The sequence below is a fragment of the Anguilla rostrata genome, unplaced genomic scaffold (assembly GCF_018555375.3).
Source record: "Anguilla rostrata isolate EN2019 unplaced genomic scaffold, ASM1855537v3 scaf1055, whole genome shotgun sequence".
NCBI lineage: Eukaryota > Metazoa > Chordata > Actinopteri > Anguilliformes > Anguillidae > Anguilla > Anguilla rostrata.
This window is the reverse complement of record NW_026986397.1, coordinates 1,481-29,438: the sequence shown is the minus strand read 5'-3', so window position 1 is coordinate 29,438 and position 27,958 is coordinate 1,481. Positions and strand designations below refer to the sequence as shown.

The 27,958-nt window shown below is 41.0% G+C and overlaps 1 protein-coding gene across 1 annotated transcript; it reads right to left on the bottom strand.

Annotated features, from left to right (window-relative positions):
* Positions 1-217: 217 nt before the first annotated feature.
* On the bottom strand, positions 218-27,958 carry LOC135247047 (basement membrane-specific heparan sulfate proteoglycan core protein-like). Its single transcript, XM_064320351.1, has 17 exons — positions 27,565-27,958; positions 26,608-26,631; positions 25,985-26,242; positions 24,346-24,636; positions 23,064-23,354; positions 21,587-21,862; positions 10,531-10,554; positions 9,915-10,172; positions 8,509-8,799; positions 7,241-7,531; positions 5,946-6,247; positions 4,675-4,960; positions 3,385-3,672; positions 2,479-2,766; positions 2,043-2,318; positions 1,194-1,274; positions 218-1,065 (listed from the first exon to the last, which is right to left on the bottom strand). The coding sequence occupies exons 1-17, from the start codon at positions 27,593-27,595 to the stop codon at positions 1,007-1,009; spliced, it is 3,615 nt and encodes a 1,204-aa protein (XP_064176421.1). The 5' UTR covers positions 27,596-27,958; the 3' UTR covers positions 218-1,006.

Genomic DNA, 27,958 nt, shown 5'->3' with positions numbered 1-27,958 from the left:
CAATTATTTAAGATCAAATTAAATTCAGCTATTCTCATTTTTTATTTATGATGGCCTATTTATTTTTCATATGTGATTACCCTTAGTTATCATCGAAAACTCCATCATGCAAAGACAGAAATACCGCAACTAATAACATTTTTAATGACGATATGCTATTACAAGCAATATAAAATTGACAATGTAGTCAAAATAATATGGTAGAATCAGCATAATATAGCATCAAGAGAGACAAATGCCAGCTTTAGCCTACTTATTTATTAATATTATAATGTTTGTCACAATTTATCCCCACGAAGAATGAACACAAGAAAGTTATGACTGGTAACATTGTTATTACAGTAGAAGTATTAACAGTAATTATATAAAATTAATATAATAAAAACAATCGAGCCCTCAGCTTCTCTGTCCACATTCAGCTCAGCATTCCTGTTCGGTTTCTCCTCCTCACACTTGGATTAGATTGTGTTGTTCACCACAGTGGAAGGGGGTATAACTGACCTACTGGGGATGTTGCATTACACATACGTTTATTTTTTTCATTTATTTCTTATGTTAACAAAATAAAGAAGGAACAAAAAAGAACACACTTTAAATTTCATTTAATGTAATACTAATAAAAGCAGACACATGAAATGCATGTTGAGTATGTTGCAGAGCCTCAGCTGTTTAGGCTGTATGTAAGCTTGCGGCGAGTTCACTACATAATATATAAAGTTCAACGTAGGTCCTGAAACCAACATACAGGAATGAAAGCAGACTAACTTGGACAAAGACCACAAGTGCAGCTCTGGTGAATCAGAACCTCAGATATATTATACAGATCCTGCACTCTAAAGGCACGACTGCTTCATTCCCAAAACTCACTGAGTGTCCCCATAACTGCACCCCCAATCTGGATTTCCCCTCCTGCAAGCTGAGAAACATCACATTGAAAAATAATCCTGAGCTCTCAAATGTTCTTTATTCCACATGAGCACACTGATCCAGCTTCTGTGTGAAGGTTTTATAAGTCAACTTCCACATTCTCTTCAGTGTATTTGACAGCTGCTTCATTAGGCGACCCTGCACATCAACAAACATGTATAAACACAACAGAGGGAGAGAACTGGGAGTGAGAATGAACAGTGTTGCAGCCTGAAACCTAAAACACACGTTGCTTTTAGATGTGCTCCCCTGTAAAATGACATCACCTGGTCTCCTGCACCATTTCACACACAGTATAATGGAGGCCAGCAGCAGAGGAGCAGCTCCCAGACCGAACACCAGTCTACCTGTGGAGAGACACAGAGAAGAGGGATATGTGGAGGATATAAACCTGTGCATATACAAGAATATATGGCATGACAGGGTGGCAATCGGAACCCATGAAGTGGTTTATATCTCTTATAATATGGCTACAACTAAAATAGATGGAAAAAATTTAAATAGATGGCACCAGTGTTTCTCTTTTCATATGTATGCAGACTAGTCTCACTATCAGCCATCAAAAATATAAGAAAAGAGAAAAGACATTAAACAATGAAAAACAAAGTTCACAACGATTGTCATGATGCATTTAGGAACTGGTATAGTGGGAAGAAAGTGAGCTGTATCATATATTCTCATACACATAACTACGATACGTTAATATCTTCAAGCTTAATAAATGCTGCACCCCTGACCACAAAAATGTGAAATGTGTTGAAAATGAGATATTTTCTGGATAAAAAAACGTTCTCTATCCGCACATTTAAACTTAGCGATAGATTTTTTTTTTAACAACGTGGTGTTAAGTTTCTTTTAATTTCAGGATTTCTAAGTCAACAAATTGAAAGTTTTCGTGTAGTGATTTGAAACCATAATGAGGCTAAATTACCCACATTGCCATGCCTATATACAAACACAAATAAAACGATAATCGGAATTTAATATTTGTCCAAGCCATAGTATAAATTGTTATACTGTTTGTTGCACCTATGTATGGTAAGTGAATGGAAAGCAATGCAAATATTTTAAGGATAAAGTTTTATATATAATTTGAAAGCCTACGTGAGACTCACCTGCAACAGTCAGAGTGATGGAGTCGCTGCGCTGTGATGTCACATTACTCCCCTCCAGCCTTCCCTCACACCAGTACTGCCCCTGGTCAGATCCAGCAGCCCCAGTGATGTTTACACTGTACTCTTTAGTGAGAGATGTGGCTATCTGGTTATGGTCTCTGTACCAGAAATGTGTCCACTTGCTGTAGGAGTCCACCTCACACCTCAGGGTGACGGTCTCTCCATTGTACAGTGGGCGCCATTTTGACTTCACGATCAGAGTGGCCTTAGGCAGGGCTGTGGGAAGGAGACAGACTGGGTCACAGTTTCTTCACGTGCAGCAGGTTCCACAAACAAGACGACGACTTCATTTTACTCCAATGACCTGCATAGTCCCCAGATCTCAATCCAATAGAGCATGTGACATATCCAAATTGAAAGCGTACCTGAGACTCACCTACAGTCAGAGTGATGGAGTCGCTGCGCTGTGATGTCACATTTCTCCCCTCCAGCCTCCCCTCACACCAGTACTGCCCCTGGTCAGACCCAGCAGCACCAGGGATGGTGAGTGTGTTACCAGTTACACTCTGACCAGCAGTCTGAGACACAGCCATCTGGGCCTGGTCTTTGTACCAGGAATATATCCAGTTGCTGTAGGATTCCACCTCACAACTCAGGGTGACGGTCTCTCCATTGTACAGTGGGCGCCATTTTGGCTCTACCGTCAGAGTGGCTTTAGGCAGGGCTGTGGAAAGGAGACAGACTGGGTCACAGTTTCTTCTGGTAGAATTTAGAGATGACTGAGGAGGAAACAGTTGTGCATGAATTGCAAAGAAAAATAACTAGAAATATGAATTTTCTTTGACTCTATAGGTGGTCCTGCACAATATTCTATAAATATAAAAATTTTAAGCATTTCACCCAAAATAAATTTTGTATGTGAAATAATAAACCAAATATTTTTATTCTCTATAGTGTGAGCATAAGTTGAGTTTAATTGAAATTATGATAATTATACAAAGCCTCCAGCACTGCTGAATTCATAAGAATGCCAATAACATAATGGTGTGGAATGTTTTTGTGACACACATTAGGCCCCATAATAACTGACCATCATTTGAGTGCCGGAGCATACTTAAGCATTTATTCTGACCATGTGCATCCCTTTATGACTACAGTCTACCAGTATTCAAGTGGATACTTCCAGCAGGTAATGCGTCTTTTCACAAAGCACACGTCTCCTCTAGCTGCTTCCACAAACAAGATGATGACTTAATTTTATTCCAATGACCTGCACAGTCCCCAGATCTGAATCCAATTGAGGACGTGACAGATCCAAATTGAAAGCCTACCTGAGACTCACCTACAGTCAGAGTGATGGAGTCGCTGTGCTGTGATGTCACTTTTCTCCCCTCCAGCCTCCCCTCACACCAGTACTGCCCCTGGTCAGATCCAGCAGCACCAGGGATGGTGAGTCTGTTACCAGTTACACTGTGACCAGCAGTCTGAGACACAGCCATCTGGGCCTGGTCTTTGTACCAGGAATATGTCCAGTTGCTGTAGGATTCCACCTCACACCTCAGGGTGATGGTCTCTCCATTGTACAGTGGGCACCATTTTGGCTCGACAGTCAGAGTGGGTTTAGGCAGTGCTGTGGAAAGGAGACAGACTGGGTCACAGTTTCTTCTGGTAGAATGTAGTAGCGACTGAGGAGGAAACAGTTGTGTATGAAATGCAAGGGAAAAAGAACCATGTCAGAAAGATTAATTATTTTTGAATCAATGGGTGGTCCTGCGCAATATTTCATAAAATATAAATATTTAAAGCATAACTTCAAAAGTAAATTATATATGTGAAATCATTCACAGAATATTTTTATTCTCTATAGTGTGAGCATAAATTGAATATCATTGAAATTAGGATAATTATACAAAGCCTCCAGCACTGCTGAGTTCATTAGAATCCCAATAACATATCTGAAATTTACAGAGAGTGGTGCAATAAACAATAAAATCCAGTGAGTAGCAGTTCTATGGATGAAAATACCTTATTAATGAGAGCGTCGGAGTAAAATGGGCAGACTCATTCAAGCTAGCAGAAAGGCCACAAATTGTCAAATAACAGCTATTTACAACAGTGTTGCGCAGAAGGACATCTCTGAATACACAACCCAAAACTAAACAGTTGAAGAATGGATAAATGTCTGGTCTGACAAATCTCAATTTCTGCAACGACACATACGTAGATGGTAGGGTCTGAATTTGGCAAAAAAAGGATGAATCCATACTGCATAAAAATCCCATTCTTCTTTCTGTAAGCAGTAACAGCTGTTAGTGGTAGTATAATGGTGTGGGCAATGTTTTTGCAGCATACACATTAGGCCCCTTAATACCAACTGACCAATAGTTGAGTGCCAGAACATACTTAAGCATTGTAGCGGACCACGTGCACACCTTTAGGACCACAGTCTACCTTTTTTTCGAGTTGATACTTCCAGCATGTAATGTGCCTTGTCACAAAGTACACGTCACCTGCAGCTGGTTCCACAAACATGACGGCGACTTCATTTTACTCCAATGACCTGCACAGTCCCCAGATCTGAATCCAATAGAGCATGTGACATATCCAAATTGAAAGTGTACCTGAGACTCACCTGCAACAGTCAGATTGATGGAGTCGCTGCGCTGTGATGTCACTTTTCTCCCCTCCAGCCTCCCTTCACACCAGTACTGCCCCTGGTCAGACCCAGCAGAACCAGGGATGGTGAGTCTGTTACCAGTCACACTGTGATAAGCAGTCTGAGACACAGCCATCTGGGCCTGGTCTTTGTACCAGGAATATGTCCAGTTGCTGTAGGATTCCACCTCACACCTCAGGGTGACGGTCTCTCCATTGTACAGTGGGCGGCATTTTGGCTCTACAGTCAGAGTGGCTTTAGGCAGGGCTGTGGAAAGGAGACAGACTGGGTCACAGTTTCTTCTGTCAGAATGTAGAAGTGACTGAGGAGGAAACAGTTGTGTACAAAATGCAAGGGAAAAAGAACCATGGCAGAAATATTAATTATCTTTGAATCATTTGGTGGTCCTGTGCAATATTTCATAAAATATAAATATTTGAAGCATAACTTCAAAAGAAAATTATATATGTGAAATCATTCACAGAATATTTTTATTCTCCATATCGTGAGTATAAGTTGAATATCATTGAAATTAGGATAATTATACAAAGCCTTTAGCACTGCTGAGTTCATTAAAATCCCAATAACCTGTCTGAAATTTACAGAAAGTGGTGCAATAAACAATGAAATCCAGCGAGTGACAGTTTTGTGGGTGAAAATACCTTATTAATGAGAGCGTCGGAGAAGAAGGGGCAGACTCATTCAAGCTAGCCGAAAGGCCACAAATGGTCAATAAACAGCTATTTACAACAGTGCTGCGCAGAAGGACATCTCTGAATACACAACCCAAAACGAAACAATTGAAGAATGGATAAATGTCTGATCTGAAGAATCTCAATTTCTGCTACGACACATACGTAGATGGTAAGGTCAGAATTTGACAAAACAGGATGAATCCATACTGCATAAAAATCCCATCCTGCTTTCTGTCAGCAGTAACGGCTGGTAGTGGTAGTGTAATGGTGTGTTTTTGTGACACACATTAAGCCCCTTAATACCAACTGACCATCAGTTGAGAGCCAGAACATTCTTAAGCATTGTAGCGGACCATATGCATCCCTTTAGGACCACAGTCTACCTTGTATCAAGTTGATACTTCCAGCAGGTAATGTGCCTTGTCACAAAGCACACGTCACCTGCAGCTGGTTCCACAAACAAGACGGCAACTTCATTTTACTCCAATGACCTGCACAGTCCCCAGATCTCAATCCAATAGAGCATATGACATATCCAAATTGAAAGCATACTTGAGACTCACCTGCAACAGTCAGATTGATGGAGTCGCTGCGCTGTGATGTCACTTTTCTCTCCTCCAGCCTCCCCTCACACCAGTACTGCCCCTGGTCTGACCCAGCAGTCCAAGGGATGGTGAGTCTGTTACCAGTTACACTGTGGCCAGCAGTCTGAGACACAGCCATGTGGGGCTGGTCTTTGTACCAGGAATATGTCCAGCTGCTGTAGTAGTCCACCTCACACCTCAGGGTGACGGTCTCTCCATTGTACAGTGGGCGCCATTTTGGCTCTACAGTCAGAGTGGCTTTAGGCAGGGCTGTGGAAAGGAGACAGACTGGGTCACAGTTTCTTCGGTCAGAATGTAGAAGTGACTGAGGAGGAAACAGTTGTGTATATAATGCAAGGGAAAAAGAACCATGGCAGAAAGATTAATTATTTTTGAATCAATAGGTGGTCCTGCGCAATATTTCATTAAAAATATAAATATTTGAAGCATAACTTCAAAAGAAAATTACATATGTGAAATCATTCACAGAATATTTTTATTCTCTATAGTGTGAGTATAAGCTGAATATCATTGAAATTAGATTAATTATACACAGCCTCCAGCACTGCTGAGTTCATTAGAATCCCAATAACATGTCTGAAATTTACAGAGAGAGGTGCAATAAACAATAAAATCCAGTGAGTAGCAGTTTTGTGGGTGAAAACACCTTATTAATGAGAGCGTCGGAGTAATATGGGCAGACTCATTCAAGCTAGCAGAGAGGCCAAAAATGGTCAAATAACAGCTATTTACAACAGTGCTGTGCAGAAGGACATCTCTGAATACACAACCCAAAACTAAACAATTAAAGAATGGATAAATGTATGGTCTGACGAATCTCAATTTCTGCTATGACACATACGTAGATGCTAGGGTCAGAATTTGACAAAACAGGGTGAATCCATACTGCATAAAAATCCCATCCTGCTTTGTGTCAGCAGTAACGGCTGGTAGTGGTAGTGTAATGGTGTGTTTTTGTGACACACATTAAGCCCCTTAATACCAACTGACCATCAGTTGAGTGCCAGAACATAATTAAGCATTGTAGCGGACAATATGCATCCCTTTAGGACCACAGTATACCTTTTATCAAGTTGATACATCCAGCAGGTAATGTGCCTTGTCACAAAGCACACGTCACCTGCAGCTGGTTCCACAAACAAGATGGCGACTTCATTTTACTCCAATGACCTGCACAGTCCCCAGATCTGAATCCAATTGAGCACGTGACAGATCCAATTTGAAAGCATAACTGAGACTCACCTGCAACAGTCAGATTGATGGAGTCGCTGCGCTGTGATGTCACATTTCTCTCCTCCAGCCTCCCCTCACACCAGTACTGCCCCTGGTCTGACCCAGCAGCACCAGGGATGGTGAGTGTGTTACCAGTTACACTGTGACCAGCAGTCTGAGACACAGCCATCTGGGCCTGGTCTTTGTACCAGGAATATGTCCAGTTGCTGTAGGATTCCACCTCACAACTCAGGGTGACGGTCTCTCCATTGTACAGTGGGCGCCATTTTGGCTCTACAGTCAGAGTGGCTTTAGGCAGGGCTGTGGAAAGGAGAGAGACTGGGTCACAGTTTCTTCTGTCAGAATGTAGAAGTGACTGAGGAGGAAACAGATGTGTACAAAATGCAAGGGAAAAAGAACCATGGAAGAAAGATTAATTATCTTTGAATCAATAGGTGGTCCTGGGCAATATTTTATAAAATATAAATATTTAAAGCATAACTTCAAAAGTAAATGATATATGTGAAATCTTTCACAGAATATTTTTATTCTCCATAGTGTGAGTATAAGTTGAATATCATTGAAATTAGGATAATTATACAAAGCCTTTAGCACTGCTGAATTCATAAGAATCCCAATAACATGTCTGAAAATTACGGAGAGTGGTGCAATAAACAATGAAATCCAGTGAGTGGCAGTTCTGTGGGTGAAAACACCTTATTAATGAGAGCATCGGAGAAGAATGGGCAGACTCATTCAAGCTAGCAGAAAGGCCACAAATAGTCAAAAAACAGCTATTTACAACCATGCTGCGCAGGACATCTCTGAATACACAACCCAAAACTAAACAATTGAAGAATGGATAAATGTCTGATCTGATGAATCTCAATTTCTCCTACGACACATACGTAGATGGTAGGGTCTGAATTTGACAAAACAGGATTAATCCATACTGCATAAAATCCCATCCTGCTTTGTGTCAGCAGTAACGGCTGGTAGTGGTAGAGTAATGGTGTGTTTTTGTGACACACATTAAGCCCCTTAATACCAACTGAACATCAGTTGAGTGCCAGAACATACTTAAGCATTGTAGCGGACCATATGCATCCCTTTAGGACCACAGTCTACCTTTTTTCGAGTTGATACTTCCAACAGGTAATGTGCCTTGTCACAAAGCACACAACACCTGCAGCTGGTTCCACAAACAAGATGGCGACTTCATTTTACACCAATGACCTGCACAGTCCCCAGATCTGAATCCAATAGAGCATGTGACATATCCAAATTGAAAGACTCACCTGCAAAAGTCAGAGTGATGGAGTCGCTGCGCTGTGATGTCACTTTTCTCCCCTCCAGCCTCCCCTCACACCAGTACTGCCCCTGGTCAGACCCAGCAGCACCAGGGATGGTGAGTCTGTTACCAGTTACACTCTGACCAGCAGTCTGAGACACAGCCATCTGGGCCTGGTCTTTGTACCAGGAATATGTCCAGTTGCTGTAGGATTCCACCTCACACCTCAGGGTGATGGTCTCTTCATTGTACAGTGGGTGCCATTTTGGCTCTACAGTCAGAGTGGCTTTAGGCAGTGCTGTAGAAGCAAACAGACAGGGTCACAGTTCTGTTGTCATGCCAGTATTTTTATGACTATGGAAAAAACAAATCACCCTAAATGAAGGACAAAAACCAGGGCAGCTGCATTCCTATTTTCAATGATATTAAGAGAAGATATTCAAAAAACAGAAATGAAAAAGTTCTAATCCTGATCGTAATGTTACAAGAATTAAACTAAGGAACAGGATCCCAGAATCATCACAGCAGGTGGACCCAGTGCATTATGGGAATGTACCAATTTTGCACACTGAATAACGCCTGTCAACACTCACCTGATACCTGTATGTGGGTGGGGTAACTATATTCTGTGTATCAGACTGGGTCTTTTTACCAGTAATATTCCCACCCAGCTGAAGTCACTGTAACCTTACAAGAAAGACTGTCATGTTCTCTTGCATATAACTGCCTGTGTGGAGAGACAGTCAGGACAGGTGGGGTTTCTCTATAACAGAGAGAACAGACTGAATCTCTCCCCCAGGTTCCTAATAATGGCACAATCAAACGCACAGTGCAATCTGGCTTTTATCTGGGATACAGCAGAACATGGTTCGCTTATCCATGTACTGTGAAAGCATGTGACTATCTCAGAATGGGAGTGGGCGAGGCTGTGAAGACAGACAAACTGTGTCACAGCTCTTACCGCTCATTACATTACATTACATTACAGGCATTAGCAGATGCTCCTACCCAAAGGAATTTACACAACTTGTACATACAACTTTGCTAGTGGAGTGTAGACATTACTGGAGAGGGACAGGCATGCTCTGATTGGGGTTGAGACAAAGAGCTAAACCAGTAGGTTCTCTCATTCTATCATAACAGATAGAAAAGGCTACTTTCCATGGATTTAAACATACAGAAGCTCAAATATTAACAATACAAACAATGTGACAGTCAGAAACTGAACTCAATTGGTGGTATACCCAGCCCATTTTAATGAAAATAAGTTAATTTTATATTTGCCTGTAATAAATGAACTGGTACGGTAAGCACAATGTGCACTGGGGAAGATTGAATAAATGTGTTAAATATGGTCTCTCTGTGGGATGAGTGAGACCACCAGTGTTCAGCTGCTGACCAGTTTTGACTCACCTGACACGTTCAGTCTGACAGGATCACTTTCGGATTCACCAGAACACCTGTATACACCACTGTGGGCTTCAGTAACAGGTGCGATGGTGTAGATGTTTTCTTGGGATATGTGCTTTGTCACAAAAATATTTGATTCAATTCTGACCCATGAGAATCCATGATGTTTGAATGGCCGTCCCGAACACCTGAGACTGACGGTCTCTCCAGTGAAGAACAGGGGCCAGTTAGGCTGCAGAGTCAGTACATCCTTTGGGCTCCCTGTACAAACAGTGCATGCACTACATCAATACATGTGTTTAAATACTCATGACATGTTTATAGTGATTAATGCTGTGGCTTCATTATTTTAGAACAGTAAAGAACTGCTTCTGTTTGCGATCTCTGTATCACCCCCTACTGTAGGACATGCCTCGAGTCTCACAGAATAATATTTCTACATTACCGTCCACATATGCAGTCAAATTAATCACATCATAATGCTGTGAGACAGATATTTTGAAGCATGACATTCTGTTATCAATCATAAGTTTCACTAAACTGTCTGAATAAGGTTTTTCTCTGATAAATTATCGGGTAAAAGAAGGTGGGGTTTGTTTTAAAATCTAGTAACACTCACCCAGTCTTGTCATTAGACTCAGCACTGTAAAAAAAAAAAAAAAAAAGGAATCATTGACATCATAATCGAAATGGCCAAAGAAATGCAGTGAGTGCAAGAAAAATACAAAACCATAAATATGTTCCAAATAAAACCTAAATACATCCCCATTATTGCTGTTTGATTTCAAGATGTCATCCATGCAGTACTGTGGAAGTTGGGTAAACTCAGGTCCACCAGTCAGTGTTTGAGTTTGGTAATGATCAGTTTTAATGGAGAGTATATCTGTTTGTGTGAACATATTTGAAGCCTTTACATGTTCTGTGCAAAAATACACTGAAAGCTCTGGTTAAAAAGCCAGTTACATATCACCACTGTCATATTATTAAGTACAATTGTTTTACCGTTTATCTTGTATTTTTTGTTTTATTATTTTATTTGTAGCACAATATGCTACATTGGTACCTTTTGCGATTATTTATATTTTTCATTTTACTGCTAGAGCGTATTGATGCACACCCTTTTTATTCTAATTGCAAATTGCTGCTTGCACATATTTTTTGTAAGTTTTCCCACTTTCCCACCTGCCAAAGTACTACTGATGAAATTTAGTTATCAAGCTAATTCTGGGGCAGTTACTAACTGTACAATGTCTCTTTCAAATAACAAACAAATAAAATTGTATTTCTTCTTTCACAAATAATTGTTAGTGATCATTCAAGGTATGTTATCTACTGAAGCAAAAGCATACTTCTTCACTCATTCTTTTCTTTTTTTCCCATAACGCAGGTCATTCCAATGCAGCCCAAACGCTGTAGAGCATTTTAGTATTAGCGAGGTCAAATCCTACTTATATATTTAACATAATTTAACAAATGTGTTGTTGTTCTTCATTTTTCTTCAATAAAATGCAAATTTCACCACAAAAACATACTTGTCTGTTAAAAACCTTTACATTAAAAAACTGATTCGGTAGTACTCACAGATCAATGTGACCCCTCTATTTGCCTGCATGATTCAAGAGGAAGTTTAGTGCTTCAACTTCAGTGATCAAAAGAGCAATAAAAAAGAAACCCCTGGGCTATTGTATATACTGTACAGCACTTCTAATGCATTCTTTTCTTATCTGCTTGTGTGAACAGCAAGCTGTGAAAAAATTCTCACAGACGCTCCCACCCTTCTACTTTACCTTCCGCTTTTCTATAACTAAAATCAACTAAATATAAATATATATCTGCAGAAGATCACTCTTACATTTCCTGTATACTGACAAATAGCCACCAACAACAGAAGCCAGAAAACCCACAGGCACTCACAGTGCCAAACAGAGAATAAACTATCCAAAATTGTATCTGAGTTGTTTAGGCTACATACAACTCTATGTACCTGTATGAGTTGTACTGCAGTTGATGACAGATGAATCCTGTGAAGGGTTGTGAAGGAGAACCCTAAAACTACGTTCAGTGATGTCACCAGCGGTCTCCAAAGGGCAGGGGTAAGCCTATAGCGAGCCGCCAAATGCAGAAGACTCTGAGAGCAGAATTATAGAGGCTAAACAGCAAAATGCAAAACCTCACATCAACGTCAAGAATCAAAAGGCCAGATTAGAATTTGCCAAAGTATACAGAGACAAGCCTGAAGAGTTTTGAAACAGTTTTATGAACAGATGAGACAAAAAATTAAAAAAATAAAAACCAAAGCATTGGAAAGCTGAAAGTGTGGAGGAAAGAACTTTTTTATTTAAATTTTTTTTTTACTTTTACACAGCTGGAAATAGGGGGACTTAACACAAAAACACCAGTTTCTGATAAATGGTAACTTACATACCATGATATTAAAAGCTGACTGTACTTTTGTCTCATATTCATATCCATTTACCGTAAGCACAGAGCAAAAATAACCAATTTCCCACTACCATTACGACACTTATGGGGGGTTCTGTTCGTGAGAGCAAAAATAAGGAAGTAGGTCCTGCACAGCAAACCAGCTTCATGTTTTCTTCTCTTCTTTTTTATAAACTAAAGAAAAAGTGCAGAACTCCACTCGTTATCACAGGGAATCAGAGAGACTTTAGGGCAGCACCTTGCTTAAATGCACTGGTCCTCTGTGAAATGAAACACTGCATGTCTAAGAAAACCTGACTGTGCCAGAGCTGACTGTAAATGTTGGACCCGCAGGACAGCTCACAATTGGCTAGAGTGAAGCCCTGGGTGTATGTGATTGGCTACTGTGCTGTCCAGAGGCTGTAGTGTGGTCCACAGAAAGTTTGTGAGGAGTACCGTCCCATCACAACATAGCAGCTCCTCTTATTAGTCAGACTCAATAGTCAAGCAGCAGGCTGGTTACATTCATTTGAAAAGATGGGGATGCTTGTCTGTGCACTAAATAACGTACACAAGATTGAGGTGCTTGTCTGTGTGCTTACAAACTTACACAGGATGGGGTGCTTGTCTGTGGTCCTTTACTTACAGTGCATGTCCCTCTGACATTTACTTGAAAATAGAAGCTATTGTAAAATCATTTGGCCAGCAGGTGGGGCACTTGAGTTAAAAAAATGAATAAATACTGTACTAATTTGGCTCCTGCATAATCTTTAGGGTACGCTCTACAACATTTTCTACTATCCGGCACCACGGATTCCCTGATGGTGATGGAGAGTAAAGGTTCTACTATAATGACCTCTGCAAAAACAATGCCCAACAATGCCCAGTCAAAGCCCAACATCTGTCCACCATGCTCTGTCAGCCCAGAGACAGTCAAACTGGCTCCACCCTTCTTGCATATGCGGACTTCATGGCTGCTTGGCCACAGAATCATTTGTGTTCTGTCTGTTTCTCCAGGCTTGGGAGCTGATTGGCTGCAGCAGAAGAGCAGTGTTAGGTCATTGCTAAGGACCACTATATGGGAAACTGAAGAGCAAATAGATAGAGGGGGCAGAGTTACTGCACTCTGAGCTCTGAATAAACTAAAGACTTCTCAAGAAACTGCTGCACTTCCTGTTCCAACTTCCCACAGCGCCTCCAGCCTGGTCCGCGGTTTTTCCAATGTTGCTGTACACTCTGGCTTCCAGGCTAGGGCTTCTCCCCCCGTCTGCCGCCAGATAAGCCCCTCGTCCAGGTTACAAGCACAACCAATCACAACACTGCCACCACACAAAATTGCTGTACCAAAGGTTAAAAGTATCTCAAGACACAACACAGACCTGGCCACCAAGAATAAACCAAAATAAAATTAACTGGCACACAAGGAATCTCCACCCCGTCCCACCCCCCTGGGGGAATCTCTTTATCCTCACCGATCCTACATGCCCCTTTAATTTTATACCCGTTCTGCTCAACTAATTCTCTCAATGAACACCAGAGATCTCCCGCCACTCTGGCAGTCCCAGAGAAAGACTGGCATTTCCCCACATTTACTGAAATGGGATTTTAATGGGAGGTTACTGACACCTAGTGGTGAAAATATGCAAGCATTTCATGACACAGACACGCACCTGCCAGCATCTACCATTGCCAGACATAATGGATATGATTGTTGCTCCAACTACCCCAATCTCACTTCACACTCTGTTGCCCCAATATCCAATTACCTACGTTCTCACCTAATCCATTTTCAAAATTCAAAAATCATCAAACAGTCTAAAGAGAGAGAACTAAATTCTCTTTTGTTGTGACAGCTTTGGGAATTAATGTATGTGGGGAAGTGAAGGTATTGTGTAACCTCTCAGATGTAGGAGATCTGCTGGTGCTCAGATGTTTGTAGTACCTCACCCTGCAGGTGAGAGAAACACCTGTGACAAGTGACCATTCCACCACTGTCTGTGTTAATGTGTGACTTTTGCCTTGTGACTACACCCTCCTACAAGACAGAAACAAAAGGCATGAGAGCAAGTGGAGGCCACTAAATAAATAAATGAACAACACTGATTAATAAACTTAACTTAGACAATAACTTCATACCAACCTCTCTTTGTTTTAATGTTTAAGTCTCTATACCGGAGTGAGATATCCTGCAGGGGGTTAATGCTGATGCTGTACTCATCTGTGACCATGGGAGGTCAGCAGAGGCCATGTTTCACGGTCAGCCAAAACAGTAAAAAGTGCAAGATCATATCTGAGCCTCCCAATACACAGCAAGTAAAGGAAAAAGACTGAAAAAGTGATGATTAAATGGTTCATACAAGCCTGGTATCAACAGTTAAAGACGGGCTAAATAGGAATCTGTTAAAGCAAATAACCATAGAGTTTGTACAGATTATGGCCTGAGGTATTAAATTAGCTGAGAAAATTAACAGCTCTTGTTTATTAAAATGCGATGCAGAAGATCGAGGTCATCCATCCAGGCCCCCAGGTAGTGTCATAACAGCGTTTTGACCGGGAGAGGTTCAGCTCAGGAGATAAATGCAGTGTGAATATTCCCTTTACTCTGACATTATGCTTAAATCACCCAATCCTCCTGCTGTTTTTCTCATCTGTGTCACTCCGTGGAGCTCCTGCCTATTCCCTCCCTCCTTTATTATTTCATTTTCCTCTTCTTATTTCTTCTCTTCTTCCACTTCCCTCTGGATCTTCTCTGATGTCTTTTTCTCATGCTGCTGGAGCCTCCTGTTCCTCTCCTCCTCCATGCTGTCAGTCTGCTGCAGGAGCTGTGTGATCTGAGTGTGGTCAGCCCTGTTCTTATTGCTTAACATGTGACGTCCGCCGTGACACTGACCAATGAGCTCCTGAAGCTCACAGCCGTGCTGCACAAATGTCTCTAAACATCTCCTTTCCCATCTGTGTGAGCAGTACTGTTCTCACATACAATTGTTTTACTTTTAGAATGGGCTGACAATCACTGCAATGCTCCTCCCAACCACCAGGGTGTGTGCTTCATGACACTGAAGGGCTGCACTGATACTCAGTTGAGAATTACACAGCATCCCAACAGTATTTCCTTGGGACCTCATTTCCTCATTTAATAAACACTGAATTTCACTCGCTTTTTTTGCCATGTACATTGAACCTCCAAAAGCGTAATATTATTTGATATTTCTTGTGTAGTGTAGTGAATGTATTAACTATGCTATAGAGTGTTCCGGTCTGTTAAACAGAAATGTAAACCGTTTAAGCAGTAAAGGCCTTTGATTGTGTTGTACAGGTGTGGGGTTCATATGCCTGCCATGGTGTGGGTGTGGTCTTAACCAAAGGAGGCCAGGTGAATGTGAATGCCTCATTAAGGGTCTCTAAACAGTACAAACAATCATCTAATAATCTAGGAGGCCTTCTTCATGTGGTGCTCCAGATATTTCTCCCGAGACATGGCCATCCGTCTCTTCGGCTCAAGGACATCGCTTGCTGCTTTTGCTTTGAATATGAGGGAAAAGAGGGGTAATTAATGTTCTGTCATGATACCAATTAAAAAAACAACTGATAGTGTCCTTCTTACCAAGTTTCTCCTGTTTGTTCTGAAGAACTGCAACCTGGAGAAAGACAAGTGACAGACAGAAAAAGATCTGACAGGTGAGGCAAGTATTAATTGCCAGAACACACACACACACACACACACACGTACGGATCTTCCTGCCGACCTCCATTTCAGCCTCTCACCTCACGCTCCTCGATTTGACGCTGCAGCTCAGACACCAGTTTTAGTGAGTCCCTATACTTGATCTCATAGTCACATATCTGCAATGGAATAGGAGAACATGGAGATTAAAGGTGTTCCTAAGACCCACACATATGGATGCAATCCTATTACAGGAGACAGACCTGACTGCAGAGAGGGTAGAGTGGCGCATTGGTACTCGCTGGATGTGCTCACCTGGGTCTGGTGCAGCCACTCAGTCTTGAACAGCTTAAGGAGCAGAGCCTGGATCTCCTTCTTCACAAACTGCTTGTGCTCGCTCCTCTCCTCCATCACTATTTCCAGCTTCGCTCTCCAGTCCTGCTCAAGCTGCCCCAGCTTCCTGCAGCATGGAGCACACAGGCTTCAGTCTTACACTGTGCTGGAGCCAGCAGTAACTCATGTGCTTTTTATAAACTGGATCACAGCACATGGAGGTGTGCACCATGTGACACTCATCAATCCTGTACAGGATTCCAGCACGTTAAAAAATAATCAAAAGCTTCATCATTCAAGTATAATTTAAGCTTTCTGTTAAGTGTCTGTCCATTGTTAACTCAGATTCAGTTACTTCTAAAATTAGCATCAATATTATTACCTTTTCTCTCCAATGACTGGTACTTGGAATAAGACACAAGCCCTGAAATGGGTGGAGTTATTATGAGTTATTAACAGTTGATAAAATTGATCCAGTCAAAGCGGTCTGCTATGGAGACCAAACTAGAGAGATTGATTCATATCAATGTCAATGACTAACAGCACACGGTAGTCCCACCTATAATAGAGTTCATGAAGCCTCACTCTCCCATTGCCATGGTTACCTTATTTAGATGTCATATCTGGTTTCCCTTGACAGAGTCTTGCTCGGTAGTCACTGCTCAAAGCCATTGCTTTCTCTTGAAATGTCTTCTTAAATTCCTCCTGCTCCAGATCGGCACTTTTTATTCTGTTCTCTCTCTCCTCCAACATCAAGTCAAGTGCATCTCTCTCTTCACACACATTCATGCATCTCCTTTGCAGCTCTCTGACACTTGCCTTTATGAAATATCAAATGGTGTAAATACACATTTCTAATATAAGCTGTTGTACAAACAGCAGTGCACTACCTCAGCCATAGATTCCATTAAAGCTTCACATTCTCAAAGTAACTGAAATTAATCACACTCATGTACAGTATGACGGTATCGAGCAGTATTCATACAATGTTGCAGTGGGAGCATGGGCATGGTTTCTGCATTCCTGACAGCAGTCAGAAGCTCATTCTACCACCAGGGGTCAGAACAGACTGGAGATGTGACCTGGAAGATAGAGTATGAGAGGAGATAACAGAAACAAGAGACTTGGTAAAGAGAGAGAAGAGGAGAGGATGCAGAGAGAGAGATGGGGGGAGGGGTACTGAGCTGGGACTGGGGGAGGGTTGTCTGGGAAGAGGATTGACTAATGTGCTTGAAGACTCCATCTTGAAGGATTTGTAAATATCAGCAACCTTCCTGTTAAAGAAGCGGCAACGTTGGGATACATATGGTCCCCCCACCCAGCGAGGAAGATGAAGAGGGAGGCAAAGAAGAGCCCAAGGATCACAGTTTGAATATAGTTGCTTTTTGAGATCACCAAGTCTCATATTCAATCATACAATAACACCGTCATACCAACAAGCTCTTTGGAAATGCTGCACAAACAAAGGCCTTAGTGAGAGCAATTGTGTAAATCAATTGTCTGGTTTGACCAAAATTGAGCCTTTTGGTCATGAACAGAAACTTGGCAAAGTAAGAGTCAACTGCCTTTGAAATCATACTGTAACCACACAATTTCTGCAACTTTTAAAGTCTCAGATAACCCTAAAGTTTTTAATGTAACTCTGTTTGAATGCTAAATGATGTACGGAATATTATTTACAGAAATATTATTCACAATTTGATCATGTTGCCTGAGGTGTAATTTGCAATAGAAATTTGCATCACTCCAGCATGCCCAGCTGAACTACGCTGACCTGAAGAAAGCTGTGAAAGTTACACATTTAGCTGTGACACTGAGAAGCTCTCAGAGCGGCTGCCATCCCCTCTGAAATCGCAGAGTATCCTAACCCAAACACAGCTGCAGGAAGCTGCAACGGTTACCATGTGCGTCTGCATTTTAGTGCCATGCTCCTCTCTCCTCTGCTCGAGATATAGACGGAGCAGCAGGTTGGAGACGCTCACATGGTTTCTGTACTCTGATCACATCCTCATGAAGGGAAGCTAATGAGCCGCAGCGTCCGCTATATTGGTACTTTAATTTTTTTTTCTAGAGGAGGTAATCAGAGAAGTATGACATGCCTGTGTATTTTATAACCGTTCTGCAGCTTTCCCCCTGTGTGTGGCAGGAAAATAACAGTGTGTGCATACGCCAGAGCACATGTGTGATGCAGCACTTTCTTCCTCTGGAGAAATGTGAAAGTCCGTATGTTTGTGTTTATAGTCAGGTAAACAGCTAGGTGTCCATTCCATGTCAGGGAGCTTATAAAAAACAAAGGTTATCTCAATAAGTTATTATTTAAGTGCATTATATCAATGTTTATTGTGTTGTATACATTTTATTGATTCCTATTACAAATGTTTTATAACATGCATTAATGACTGCAGCACTGTTTCAATCCAGAGGTCTCCTGTACATGAGCAATATACATCAGCCCTGAACCAGGAGTGACCACTGTCCATTGAGCACCACGTGCTGCCAGAGTACTGCAAATATCATTCAGCTCCACGTCACAGCAGTCTCACTCCGTAAACATGCAAGACTGAAGCTGCGATTTCTGTATTGCTCATTTCATCAGTGATGCGCCAATTGTAGCCCAATCTGTTCCCAAAAAACACCTTGTTTGCTCACCCAGGCCGAAGGTGCAATCTCTGACAGTCTTTAGGGGGCACCCAGCACGAGGTCAACAGAACCTTAGGGCTCTTATAACTATATGATCCTTATGTAGGCATTTGAACGGATACTTCTTAAAAGCAATATCAGGTCAGAAAGGACAGCAAATGTGATGAACTTCCAAAGACACTGCTATTATGTTAACATGAGCGATAGCACAATATAATGAGTAGAACTGGTCTTGTAACCCAAAGGTAACAGGTTTGATTCCCATGTAGGACACAGCCGTTGTACCCTTAAGCAAGGTACCTAGCCTGCATTGTTTCAGTATAAGTCCAGCTGTATAAATGGATCCAATGTAGATGCAATGTAAAAGCTGCGTAAGTCGCTCTGGATAACAGTGTCTGCTAAATGCCGGTAATGTAAATCACTTGTAGCCTAGTTCCTCAAAAACGCTTGCCAAGCCAACAGCATATCACTTCATCGCCCTGGCCAATTGGTGCTGAAAAATAATTTAAGATCAAATTATATTCAGCTAGTCTCATTTTTTATTTATGATTGCCTATTTATTTTTCATATGTGATTACTCTTAGTTATCATCGAAAACTTCATCATGCAAAGACATAAATACCGCAACTAATAACATTTTTAGTGGTGATACGCTATTACAAGCAATATCAAAATGACAATGTAGTCAAAATAATATGGTGAAATCAGCATAATATAGCATCAAGAGAGACTTGAGACTTTCCAGCTATAGCCTACTTATTTATTAATATTGATTTGTCACGATTCATCACCACGAATAATGAACACAAGAAAGTTATGACTGGTAACATTGTTATTACAGTAGAAGTATTAACAGTAATTATATAAAAATAATATTTAAAAAAAACAATCAGCTTCTCTCTCCACATTCAGCTCAGCATTCCTGCTCAGTTTCTCCTTCTCACTCTTGGATTAGATTGTGTTATTCACCACAGTGGAAGATGCTATAACTGACCTGCTGGGGATGTTACATTACACGTTTATTATTTTCATTTATTTCTTATGTTAATAAAATAAAGAAGCAACAAAAAAGAACACACTTTAAAGTCCATTTAATTTAATACTAGTACAAGCAGACACATGAAATGCATGTTGAACATGTTGCAGAGTCTCAGCTGTTTAGGCTGTATGCAAGCTTGCGGCGAGTTTACTACATAATATATTAAGTTCAGCATAGAACCTGAAACAAACACACAGCAATCAAAGCTGACTAACTTAGGCAAAGATCGCAAGTGCAGCTCTGGTGAATCAGAACCTCAGATATATTATACAGATCCTGCACTCTAAAGGCACGACTGCTTCATTCCCAAAACTCACTGAGTGTCCCCATAACTGCACCCCCAATCAGGATTTCCCCTCCAGCAAGCTGAGAAGCATCACATTGCAAAATAATTCTGAGCTCTCAAACGTTCTTCATTCCACATGAGCACACTGATCCAGCTTCTGTGTGAAGGTTTCATAAGTCAACTTCCACATTCTCTTCAGTGTACTTGATAGCTGCTTCATTAGATGACCCTGCACATCAACAAACATGTATAAACACAACAGAGGGAGAGAACTGGGAGTGAGAATGACCAGTGTTGTGGCCTGAAACCTGAAACGAAACACACGTTGTTTTTAGATGTGTTCCCCTGTAAAATGACATCACCTGGTTTCCTGCACCATTTCACACACAGTATAATGGAGGCCAGCAGCAGAGGAGCAGCTCCCAGACCGAACACCAGTCTACCTGTGGAGAGACACAGAGAAGAGGGATATGTGGAGGATATAAACCTGTGCATATACAAGAATATATGGCCTGACAGGGTGGCAATCGGAACCCATGAAGTGGTTAATATCTCTTATACTATGGCTACAACTAAAATGCATGGAAAAATTTAAATTAAAAGGTATTTTTAAAGACATTTTATTAAATACAAAACTAACACCATTATGTACACATCTGCCACTTCACTAAATATGGTTTCTTTGGTAATGATAAACCAGTGTTTCTCTTTTCTTATGTATGCAGAGTAGTCTCACTATCAGCCATCAAAAATAAAAGATAAAGAGAAAAGACATTAAACAATGAAAAGCAAAGTTCACAACTATTGTCATGATGCATTTAGCAACTGTTATAGTGGGAAGACAGTGAGCTGTATCATATATTCTAATCCACATAACTACGATACGCTAATATCTCCAAGCTTAATAAATGCTGCACCCCTGACCACATAAATGTGAAATGTGTTGAAAATAAGATATTTTCTGCACATTTAAACTTAGCGAATGATTTTTTTTAATAACGTGGTGTTTCCTTTTATTTCAGGATTTCTAAGTCAACAAATTGAAAGTTTTGTGTAGTGATTTGAAACCATAATGAGGCAAAATTACCCACATTGCCATGCCTATATACAAACACAAATAAAACGATTGGTTGACAAGGCAGTCAACCAATCGGAATTAAATATTTGTCCAAGCCATAGTATAAATTGTTATACTGTTTGTTGCTCCTATGTATGGTAAGTGAATGGAATGCAATGCAAATATTTTAAGGATAAAGTTTTATATATAATTGGAAAGCCTACCTGAGACTCACCTGCAACAGTCAGAGTGATGGAGTCGCTGCGCTGTGATGTCACATTTCTCCCCTCCAGCCTCCCCTCACACCGGTACTGCCCCTGGTGAGATCCAGCAGCCCCAGTGATGTTTACACTGTACTCTTTAGAGAGAGATGTGGCTGTCTGGTTATGGTCTCTGTACCAGAAATATGTCCAGTTGCTGTAGGAGTCCACCTCACACCTCATTGTGATGGTTTCTCCATTGTACAGTAGGCGCCATTTTGGCTTCATGATCAGAGTGGCCTTAGGCAGGGCTGTGGAAAGGACACAGACTGGGTCACAGTTTCTTCTGTCAGAATGTACATGTGACTGAGGAGGAAAGGGTTATGTCTAAAATGTAATTAAAAAGAACCTGGCAGTAAGGTACATTGTCTTTGAATTAATAGACAGGCCTGCACAAAAAAATAAATTATTATTATAATAGTTGAAGCATTTAACCAAAAGCAAATTATGTTTGCGAAATAATTTAAATTTATTAATTTATTAAATTTTTTTATGTTAGCATTATTTGAATATCATTGAGATTAGGACAATTATACAAAGCCTCCAGCACTGCTGAATTCAGGAGAATGCCAATAACATGTCTGAACAAATTATTTGAAGAGTTTTTTCTTCCTAATATAGTTAACATAAATATTTGAGTATTTATTTTTGTTTTCAAAAATGAATGGAGCCCAATGGGGAAACTTGCTTTTTGAGCGTAAATAATAGATATCAGCAGGGGCGACATTACATCTGGTGCTGAGGTTGACAACCGAAAGCTGGCCCCTTTTGTGAGCTGCATATCTGATTAATATAATTTCCTGTGTTTCAGTAAACAATTTCCTCTCCTGCCTCTTTATCTCCCTGTTTAATACCATCTCACAACAAGGGTGTGGCATCTGCAAGTCAACATATAAAGCATGGAGACATGGTAAAGAGTTTTAGTTTTTTGTTCAACCAAAATTATAATGAGCAAGATATACAATCTAAGCGACATTGACCATGGTATGATAGCTGGTTCCAGACGTGGTGGTTCCAGCATCTCAGAAACAGCTTCGCTCCTGGGATTTTTATGCAGTACAGTCTCTAGATTTCATGAGGAGTGGCGCAATAGACTCCTGTGAATGGCATTTCTTTGGGGGCCAACACCTTGCTCATCCTGCTTTGTCTCTGCAGTAATGGCTAGTAGTGGTGGTGTAATGGTGTGGGGAATGTTTTTGTGACACCCCTTAGGCCCCTTAATACCAACTGAACATCATTTGAGTGCCAGAACATACTTAAGCATTGTAGCTGACCATATGCATCCCTGTAAGGCCACAGTCTCTTGTTTCAAGTGGATACTTCCAACAGGTAATGCATCATGTCACAAACATGGCGGTGACTTCATTTTACTCCACTGACCTGCACAGTCCCCAGATCTGAATCCAGTTGAGCATGTGACAGATCCAAATTGAAAGCGTACCTGAGACTCACCTGCAACAGTCAGAGTGATGGAGTCGCTGCGCTGTGATGTCACTTTTCTCCCCTCCAGCCTTCCCTCACACCAGTACTGCCCCTGGTCAGACCCAGCAGCACCAGGAATGGTGAGTCTGTTACCAGTTACACTGTGACCAGCAGTCTGAGACACAGCCATCTGGGCCTGGTCTTTGTACCAGGAATATGTCCAGCTGCTGTAGGAGTCCACCTCACAGCTCAGGGTGACGGTCTCTCCATTGTACAGTGGGCGCCATTTTGGCTCTACAGTCAGAGTGGCTTTAGGCAGGGCTGGAGAAAGGAGACAGACTGGATCACAGTTTCTTCTGTCAGAATGTAGAAGTGACTGAGGAGGAAACAGTTGTGTGTATAATGCAAGGGAAAAAGAACCATGGCAGAAAGATTAATTATCTTTGAATCAATAGGTGGTCCTGGGCAATATTTCATAAAATATAAATATTTGAAGCATAACATCAAAAGTAAATTATATACGTGAAACCATTTACAGAATATTTTTTATTCTCTATAATGCGAGCATAAGTTGAGTATCACTGAAATTAGGATAATTATACAAAGCCTCCAGCACTGCTGAATTAATTAGTATCCCAATAACATGTCTGAAATTTACAGAGATCGGTGCAATAAACAAAAAAGCCAGTGAGTGGCAGTTCTGTGGGTGAAAACACCTTATTAATGAGAGCGTCGGAGTAGAATGGGCAGACTCATTCAAGCTAGCAGAAAGGCCACAAATGGTCAAAAAACAGCTATTTACAACAGTGCTGCGCAGAAGGACATCTCTGAATACACAACCCAAAACTAAACAATTGAAGAATGGATAAATGTCTGGTCTGACGAATCTCAATTTCTGCTACGACACATACGTAGATGGTAGGGTCTGAATTTGGCAAAACAGGATGAATCCATACTGCATAAAAATCCCATCCTGCTTTGTGTCAGCAGTAACGGCTGGTAGTGGTAGTGTAATGGTGTGATTTTGTGACACACATTAAGCCACTTAATACCAACTGAGCATCAATTGAGTGCCAGAACATACTTATGCATTGTAGCGGACCATGTGCATCCCTTTATGACCACAGTCTACCTTTGTTCAAGTTGATACTTCCAACAGGTAATGCGCCATGTCACAAAGCACACGTCACCTGCAGCTGGTTCCACAAACAAGACGGCAATTTCATTTTAATCCAATGACCTGCACAGTCCCCAGATCTCAATCCAATAGAGCATGTGACATATCCAAATTGAAAGCGTACTTGAGACTCACCTGCAATAGTCAGATTGATGGAGTCGCTGCACTGTGAGGTCACTTTTCTCCCCTCCAGCCTCCCCTCACACCAGTACTGCCCCTGGTCAGACCCAGCAGCACCAGGGATGGTGAGTCTGTTACCAGTTACACTGTGACCAGCAGTCTGAGACACAGCCATCTGGGCCTGGTCTTTGTACCAGAAATATATCCAGTTGCTGTCGGAGTCCACCTCACACCTCAGGGTGACGGTCTCTTCATTGTACAGTGGGCGCCATTTTGGTTGTACCGTCAGAGTGGGTTTAGGCAGTGCTGTAGAAACAAACAGACAGGGTCACAGTTCTGTTGTCATGCCAGTATTTTTTTGACTATGGAGAAACCAAATAACCCTAAATGAAGGACAAAAACCAGGGCAGCTGCATTCCTATTTTCAATGACATTAAGAGAAGATACTCAAAAATCAGTAATGAAAAAATCTCTAATCCTGATCGTAGTGGCACAAGAATTAAACTAAGAACAGGTCCCCAGAATCATCACAGCAGTTGGACCCAGTGCATTATGGGAATGTGCCAATTTTGCACACTGAATAATGTCTGTCAGCACTCACCTGATACCTGTATGGGAGTGGGGTAACTGTACTCTATGTACCAATCAGCACTCACCTGATACCTGTATGGGAGTGGGGTAACTGTACTCTATGTACCAATCAGCACTCACCTGATACCTGTATGTGGGTGGGGTTACTGTAGTCTGTGTTCCAATCAGCACTCACCTGATACCTGTATATGGGTGGGGTAACTATACTCTGTGTACCAGACTGGGTCTCCCCCCTGTGTGTGTAAGAGCAGCAGCGCTGAGGGTGTACGAGCCATTAGATGTTCTGGAAATATGGGCTATGTCATGTGATCCAGTTCCTTTTTACCAGTAATATTCCCGGCCAGCTGAAGTCACTGTAACCGTACAAGAGAAACTGACATGTTCTCTTGCATATAACTGAGTGGAGAGACAGCCAGGACAGGTGGTGGTATCTCTATAACAGAGAGAACAAACTGAATCTCTCCCCCAGGTTCCTACTAATGGCATAATCAAACATACAGTGCAAACTGGCTTTAATCTGTGATACAGTAGAACATGGTTCGCTTATCCATGTACTGGGAAAGCATGTGACTATCTCAGAACGGGTGTGGGCGAGGCTGTGAAGACGGACAGACTGTGTCACAGCTCTAACTGCTCATTACATTACACTACATTACAGGCATTCGCAGATGGTTCTACCCAGAGCGATTTACACAACTTCTACATACAACTTTGCTAGTGGAGTGTAGACATGACTACAGAGGGACAGGCATGCTCTGATTTGGGTTGAGACAAAGAGCTAAAGCAGTAGGTTCTCTCATTGTCATAACAGATAGAAAAGGCTACATTCCATGGATTAAAACATACAAAAGCTCAAATATTAACAATACAAACTCAACTCAACTGGTGGTATACCCAGGCCATTTAAGTGAAAATAAGTTAATTTTATATTTGCCTGTAATAAATGAACTGGTACGGGAAGCACCATGTGCACTGGGGAAGATTGAATAAATGTGTTAAATATGGTCTCTCTGTGGGATGAGTGAGACCACCAGTGTTCAGCTGCTGACCAGTTTTGACTCACCTGACACGTTCAGTCTGACAGGATCACTCGTGGATTCAGCAGAACACCTGTATAAACCACTGTGGGCTTCAGTAACAGGTGTGATGATGTAGATGTTGTTATGGGATGTGTGCTTATACACCCAACTATTTGATTCATTTCTGTACCATGAGAATCCATGATGTTTGTATGGCCGTCCCAAACACCTGAGATTGACGGTCTCTCCAGTGAAGAACAGCGGCCAGTTAGGCTGCAGAGTCAGTACATCCTTTGGGCTCCCTGTACAAACAGTGCGTGCACTACGTCAGTACATGTGTTTAAATACTCATGACATGTTTATAGTGTCCTGATTAATGCCTCAGCTTTATTATTTTAGAACAGTAAAGAACTGATTCTGTTTGTGATCTCTGTATCACCCCCTACTGTAGGACATGCCTCGAGTCTCACAGAATAATATTTCTACATTACCGTCCACATATGCAGTCAAATTAATCACATCATAATTCTGTTAGGCAGTCTTATTGTGAAACATGACATTCTGTTATCAATCATAAGTTACACTAAACTGTCTGAATAAGGTTTATCTCTGATTAATTATCAGGTAACAGAAGGTGGGGTTTGTTTTAAAATCTAGTAACACTCACCCGGTCTTGTCATTAGACTCAGCACTGTATTAAAAAAAAGACAGGAATCATTGACATCATCATTGAAATGGCCAAAGAAATGCAATAAGCAAGAAAAATACAAAACCATAAATATGTTCAAATAAAGTCTAAATACATCCCCCTCATTGCTGTTTGATTTCAAGATGTCATCCATGCAGTACTTTGGAAGTTGGGTAAACTCAGGTCCACCAGTCAGTGTTTGAGTTCGGCAATGATCAGTTTGAATGGAGCGTATATCTGTTTGTGTGAACATATTTGAAGCCTTTACATGTTCTGTGCAAAAATACATTGAAAGTTCTGGTTAAAAAGCCAGTTACAGATCACCACTGTCATATTATTAAGTGCAATTGTTTTACCTTTTATCATGACATTTGTTGTTTTATTATTTCATTTGTTGGACAATATTTTACATTGGTACCTTTTGCAATTATTTATATTTTTTATTTTACTGCTAGAGTGCATTGATGCACACCAACCTTTTTATTCTAATTGCAAAAAGCTGCTTGTACATATTTTTTGTAAATTTTCCCACTTTCCCACCTGCCAAGGGACTACTGATGAAATTTAGTTATCAAGCTAATTCTGTGGCAGTTACTAACTGTCCAATGTCTCTTTCAAATAACAAATAAATTAAATTGTAATTCTTCTTTCACAAAAAATTATTAGTGATCATTCAAGGTATGTTATCTACTGAAGCAAAAGCATACTTCTTCACTCATACTTTTCTTCTTTACCCATAATGCAGGTCATTCCAATGCAGCCCAAAGGCTGTAGAGCATTTTAGTGTTAGTGAGGTCAAATCATACTTATTTATTTAAGAATAACTTCACAAATGTGTTGTTGTTGTTTTTTTTCAATCAAATGCTAATTTCACCACAAATACATACTTGTCTGTTAAAAACTTTTACATTAAAAAACTGGTTCGGTAGTACTCACAAATCAATGTGACCCCTCTGTTTGCCTGCATGATTCAAGAGGAAGTTTAGTGCTTCAACTTCAGTGATCAAAAGAGCGGAAAAAAACGAAACCCCTGGGCTATCATATATACTGTACAGCACTGCTAATGCATTCTTTTCTTATCTGCTTGTGTGAACTGCAAGTTGCAAAACAATTCTCACAGAAGCTCCCACCCTTCTACTTCATCACTGCTTTACCTTCCGCTTTTCTGTAACTAAAATCAACTCAATTTAAATATATATCTGCAGAAGGTCACTCTTACATTTCCTGTCTACTGATAACAAGCCACCAACAACAGAAGCCAGAAAACCCACAGGCACTCACAGTGCCAAACTGAGAATAAACTATCCAAACTTGTATGTGAGTTATGTAG